Source organism: Muntiacus reevesi, chromosome 2 (genome assembly GCF_963930625.1).
Source record: "Muntiacus reevesi chromosome 2, mMunRee1.1, whole genome shotgun sequence".
Taxonomy (NCBI): domain Eukaryota; kingdom Metazoa; phylum Chordata; class Mammalia; order Artiodactyla; family Cervidae; genus Muntiacus; species Muntiacus reevesi.
In genome coordinates, this window is record NC_089250.1 from 139,106,915 (window position 1) to 139,112,914 (window position 6,000).

Genomic DNA, 6,000 nt, shown 5'->3' on the forward strand with positions numbered 1-6,000 from the left:
CATGCATGCAAGCCAAGTTGCTTCAGTTGTGTCTGACTCTGTGACCCTGTGGACTGTAGCTCACTAGGCTCCTCTGTCCATGGGATAACTCCAGGCAAGAATACTGGGATGGATTGCCATGCCCTCCTCCAGGGCATCTTCCAGACCCAAGGATTGAACCTGTGTCTAAGTCTCCTGCTTTGGCAGGTGAGTTCTGTACCACTGAGCCACCTGGGAAGCCCCCTTTGTTGCCATACTTACTATCATAGAAGATCATAATCCATTTACAAAAACACTATGAACAGATAACTCCAGACCTTTCAAGTCCAATAGAGACTTCCCATATTCAACCATAATCCACATATAAGATGAGTGAAAATTGAAATAATAAAGTACAGCAGCTGGAGGGTCAGACACCACTGTCCAAATGTGATAAGCAGAATGATTCATATGGTTTGACACCCTAGAAATACCTAGTATTTCAGAGGCTGTTCACTTAGCAGCATCATTGCCACTATTCTTAAACTTATTCTTCTTTATTGCTTGGTCTTTCTGCCTCAAAATGTCACTGTCCTTTTTTGGACTGAGGATTCTTCATTATTGATCATAAGATTGTACTAAATGATTTGCAGCAGTTCTTGCAACTCTGTGACTTTTTCATAGTTCAGTTTATCTTCATCTGTTCTTTCCAGGGCACAGATATATTAACATCACTGACTTCTGTGCTACATGATGACAAAGAATTTCCCAACCCAGAGGTGTTTGACCCTGGCCACTTTCTGGATGAGAGTGGCAACTTTAGGAAGAGTGACTATTTCATGGCTTTCTCAACAGGTAATAATTTTTTTTCCTCCATTCAGTACTTTAGAGGACAGGATACCTTCTAAGGATCAGTTGAGAGTTATATAGTACCCTGGGGCTGGTAGAAATGCTCTTTGTTCATGTTGAGGGGCAGCAGCCCAATACCAATGCACTTTCCCTCCCCATGAAACATCCTCATTATTGGGCTAGATTACTGGAGCTTTGGAGAGGTGACCCAGTTCTTTCCATTTAGAAATAAAACTTGAGCTGGGAACTGAAAATATCAGAGAACTACAACTTAGCCAAAGAGAACCTTGTGTTATAAAACTTGAATGTTCAAGGTGTGTTAGAGTTTGGTGAAGAATAGGTATACTTAGAGCAGAGAACAGAGGTTGTGAAGAATGAAAAGAAACATGTGGGACTACTAGACTAGGATCAGAAAATACACCCAATATATGTGAGTTTCTAGAAAATGATGGGTAGAAATTTGAAAATATGAAATTACAATTATATTCATAATGCATGAATAATTTAATCAAGTGCTTGGAATAGTCAGTAAATATTTCTTGATGAATGATATTTTATCAAGGAATGATATTTGTTATGATAAGATGTTAGGTGGATAGCATATGTGTTCACCCTTTTCCCATCTGTCCATCCAGTCATTCCATCCATCCATTCAAACTTTTGTCAAATGGATACTACATAGTCTCTTTCTGACAGCCAGAAAGACAGAGTTCAAGGAGTATGTACCCTCTGTTTGTTGTTTCCAGGGAAACGGATTTGTGTGGGAGAGGGCCTGGCCCGCATGGAGCTGTTTTTATTCCTGACCACAATTTTACAAAAATTTACCTTGAAATCTGTGGTTGACCCAAAGGACCTTGACACCACCCCAGTTGTCAATGGGTTAGTTTCTGTGCCACCTTTTTACCAGCTCTGTTTCATTCCTGTGTGAGGAATGGTAGATCCTCTGATTTCTTCAGTGATGTTGTCTTCAACTCCCTCTCATCTGCAGCATCATTCACCTGCTTCCCATCATCTTTTCTGAGAGTGCCTGCTCTGACCTCTCCTCACACAATTTATTGTGTAATTTCACTGCAGAAATATATCTGCTGTTCTTCATACTCTGTAACATCCATACTGGCCACCAGAGTTTCAAATAATTATATAATATCGAGTAGTTCTATGTGCATAGTACTATGAGCTCCATACAATATAGAACAAGATGATTACTGTGTGTACAATATAGAGCTATTTCTGCTATGCATATTCCTAATAAAACACATAATTTGATAAGCCAGTTCTCAAGCTTTCCTTCTTTTGTGCATATTGCCTATAAGGGAGGAAAGAAAGAAGGCAAAGATGTCACGTGGTCCTCATATGCACAGAGGACAGAGGGAATGAGAGTAGAAAAGCTCTCTGGGCTGCATGTTAAAATGAGTTACCTGAGGTTTGGATTTGAAGGTGGAGGAATTGTTTTCAGGAGCAGTTTCATCCTGTAGGAAATATTGAGATCAGTGATTGTTGTCATTTAATCGCTCAGCCATGTCCAACTCTTCTGCGATCTCATAGCCTGTCACCCACCAGGCTCCTCTGTCCATGGGATTTCTCAGGCCAGAATTCTGGAGTGTGTTGCCCTGCCCTCCTCCACGGGATCTTCTCAACCCAGAGATTGAACCTACACCTTTTAGGACCCCTCATTGGCAGGCAGGTTTTTTACCATTAGCACCACCTGGGAAGCCCATTCAATGTGTACTAAGAACTCCAAAACTCAACATTCAGAAATATAACAAGCCATTTTAAAAATGGGCAAATGACTTCCCAGGTGGTCCACTGGTTAAGACTCTGAGCTTTCACCTCAGCGGGTAGGAGTCTGATCCCTGGTTGAGTAAGTTTCATTGGACAGCACAGTGCAGTCAGAAGAAAAAAGAGCTAGTGATCTGAATGGATACCTCACCAAAGTAGATATATGCATGGCAAATAAGCATGTGGAAATGCTCAACATGATATATCACTAGGGACTTGCAAAAAATAACAGTAATGAGATACCATTACACCCAGATAACAATTAGTAAAGTCCAAATCACTGACAAAGCCAAATATTGGTGATGACGTGGAAGCAACAAGGACTATTATTGTTGTGTACAATTCTGCACGATATAGCCACTTTGGAAGTCAGTTGATAGTTTTTTTTTTTTTTTTTCAGTTGATAGTTTTTACAAAACTAAATATACAATTATGAAATGATCCAGCAATCACACTCCTTGGTATTAACCCAATGAGTTGAAAACTTTTGTCCACATAAAAACCCTCACATGAATTTTCATAGTTACTTTATTCATAATTACCAAAACCTGGAAGCTACAAAGAATCCTTCAGTAGGTGAATGCATAAACTGCAGCACATCCATGCAACTGAACGTTATTTTGTTCTTAGAAATGAGCTGACAAACCATGAAAACTCATGGAAAAACCTTATGAGAATTACTTTGTGAGAGAAACCATCTGAAGACTACATACTATGATTTCTACCATACAACATTATGAAAAAGGCAAAATTATGGAGACAGTGAAAAAAATCAGTGCTTGCCAGGAGTTTGGTAGGAGGGAAGAATGAAGAAGTGAATCACAGATTTTTAGGGTAATGGAACTATTCTGTTTGATACTACAATGATCTATTCAAGTTATTATGGTTTTGTCAAAAAATATAGAACACAACGCAGAAGATGAAACTTTTAGAAACCATGGAGTTTGGCTGATAATGCTGTGCCAGTTCATTGAGTGAAACAAATATACCAAACAGGTGAAGGCTGCTGATAGGAGAGGTTTTTGGGTATGGTAATGGACATGTGGGAATTGTATACATTTCACCTAGTTTGGGTGAGAACCTAAAACTTTTCTAAAAATAGCTTCTAGTATTTAAAAGAAAAAATCCAACTCTACTTCACAACTCTTGTCAAGGCAAGGTGCATTCATCTATGGTTGTGCAGACTTTAGTGCTGATGCCCTCCTGATCATTTGGACATCAATTTGAATTTCAGTTGATGTGTGATATCACTAAATTCGGAACAAAAAATGCTGAATTCTCAGATAGGTTCTGGTATTGATGAATTGATGACAGTTTGATTTCATGGTTGCAGTCACCATCTGCAGTGATCGTTCACTTGAAAAAATTAAGATCAGGTGAGTTGATCTCAGAGCTCCAATTATTTGTCATTCTTTCATACCATAAGAAAAATTGCCATTCATAAACCCTGGCAAGAAGATGGAGATACAGAGCAAGACACTCCTTTCTCAAAGAATAAAATAGTTGCTAAAGGAGAATGACTGAGCTTATTTTATTCAAAATAAACTGATTTAGCTCTGTCAGAGTTAGAGCCATTTGAGCTAGGCAACAAATCAGTGCTTAGGTTTGTCCTGATTAAAGTGGTCATGGAGACCTAGGTTTACTCAGCTCAAAAGATTACAAAACCAAAGTTTTCTGACCTCCAATTAAATAAACAGGTTCTATAATTATTAACTGTATTAATATTTACTTTGAAAGTCACTGATTAGGGTGCATTATGAACCCTAATGATACACTAAATATCTGTGTACCTAGTTGCACTGAATGTTTTGCTGGAAGGAAAAGTCCAGGACTAAGTATGTGGATTCCAATGTGAGCCCTAATACCTGTGGTCTGTATGTCTTTGTCTTAAGTACTGACTCTCAGAGAACCTGTCTCTTCACACTTAAGTTGAGAGCAGTTTACATTAAGCAAAGTTATTTGAGAAAGTCTGAAGAGATATGATGGTATGGAAATTGTGTGAATTGTCAATCTCCCAAAAATATCAGGGGTAAAACATTTTTTAACAGGGGCCTTGACAAAACTTAATTTTTCCTTAAGAGCTTAGAAACAATTGGACTAAAATTTGGGCTTCCCTCGTAGCTCAGCTTCCTGGAGAAGGAGATAGCAACCCACTCCAGTATTCTTGCCTGGAGAATCCCATGGACAGAGGAGCCTGGCAGGCTACAGTCCACGGGATCGCAAGAGTCAGACACGATTTAGCGACTAAACCACCACAACAATAGCTCAGTTGGTAAATCATTTGCCTGCAATGCAGGAGACCTGGGTTGGATTCCTGGGTCAGGAAGATCCCCTGGAGAAGGAAATGGCAAGCCACTTCATTATTCTTGACTGAAGAATTCCATGGACAGAGGAGCCTGGCAGACTACAGTCCACAGGATTGCAGGAGTCCGACACGATTTAGCGACTAAACTACCATGTTGACATTTGTACATATTTTCATTTGTGCAGACTTTTTCACTAGTGATCTAGTAATTATGTCTTTCCAGGGATACTTAGATCTTCATGACCAGTACATGTCGTCTGTGTTTAGCTGTGTGTACTGTGGTGCTTCTGGCTGTGGGTGCATTTAATGAAGTCCCAGCCTTCTCTCCTGTACTGAATCTTCAATGGTTGCTCTTTCTATAATTTCACTTTCCTGGTGTGCATCCTTGAGTCCATTATTTCTGACAATGACAGACTAAAAAGCGACAGAAGAAGCTATGTCTCAAAGTGACTGAGAGGTGGGGAAGGACATGGTATCTCAAACTTTCCCAATAAATTATTTATCAGTTACACTGATATTTTCAGATTGTGTCTTTATCAGTTGAAGTGAAGTCACTCAACCGTGTCCAACTCTTTGCGACCCCATGGACTGTAGCCCACCAGGCTCCTCTATTCATGGAATTTTCCAGGCAAGTGTACTGGAGTGGGTTGCCATTTCCTTCTCCAGGGGATCTTCCTGACCCAGGGATTGAACCAGGTCTCCCGCATTGCAGTCAGATGCTTTACCGTCTGAGCTACCAGGGAAGCCCGTCTTTGTCACTTACACTGAGGAAATTTTAACTCTTCAGTGATGGAAAGGGAAACCATGCGTTTTTCTTTTTCTTCTTTTATTGTAATATAATTGATTTACAATATTATATTAGTTTCATATATACAACATAGTAATTCAATATTTTATGTACTATATTTTCTTTAAAGTTATTACAAAATAGCGACTTAATTTTCCCATGTTGTATAATATATTCATGTTGCTTATTTATTCTATACATAAAAGTTTGTTTCTTAATCCCATCCCCTGTTACGCCCCCTCTCTATTTGTTTCTCTCTGCTGGTGACTACTAGTTTGTTCTCTACCTCTGTGAGTCTGTTTTGTTACATACATTCATATTA

The 6,000-nt window shown here is 39.2% G+C and overlaps 1 protein-coding gene across 4 annotated transcripts in view; it reads left to right on the plus strand.

Moving 5' to 3' along the window:
* LOC136158245 (cytochrome P450 2C9-like) overlaps positions 1–1,735 on the plus strand; it is a 34,001-nt gene extending 32,266 nt beyond the window's left edge. For all 4 annotated transcript variants that reach the window (XM_065920034.1, XM_065920031.1, XM_065920032.1 and 1 more), the window contains 2 exons: positions 672–813; positions 1,554–1,735. In XM_065920034.1, the coding sequence (XP_065776106.1) occupies positions 672–813; positions 1,554–1,735 (324 nt within the window). The remainder of the gene's footprint in view (positions 1–671; positions 814–1,553) is intronic.
* The last annotated feature ends 4,265 nt before the right edge of the window (positions 1,736–6,000 follow it).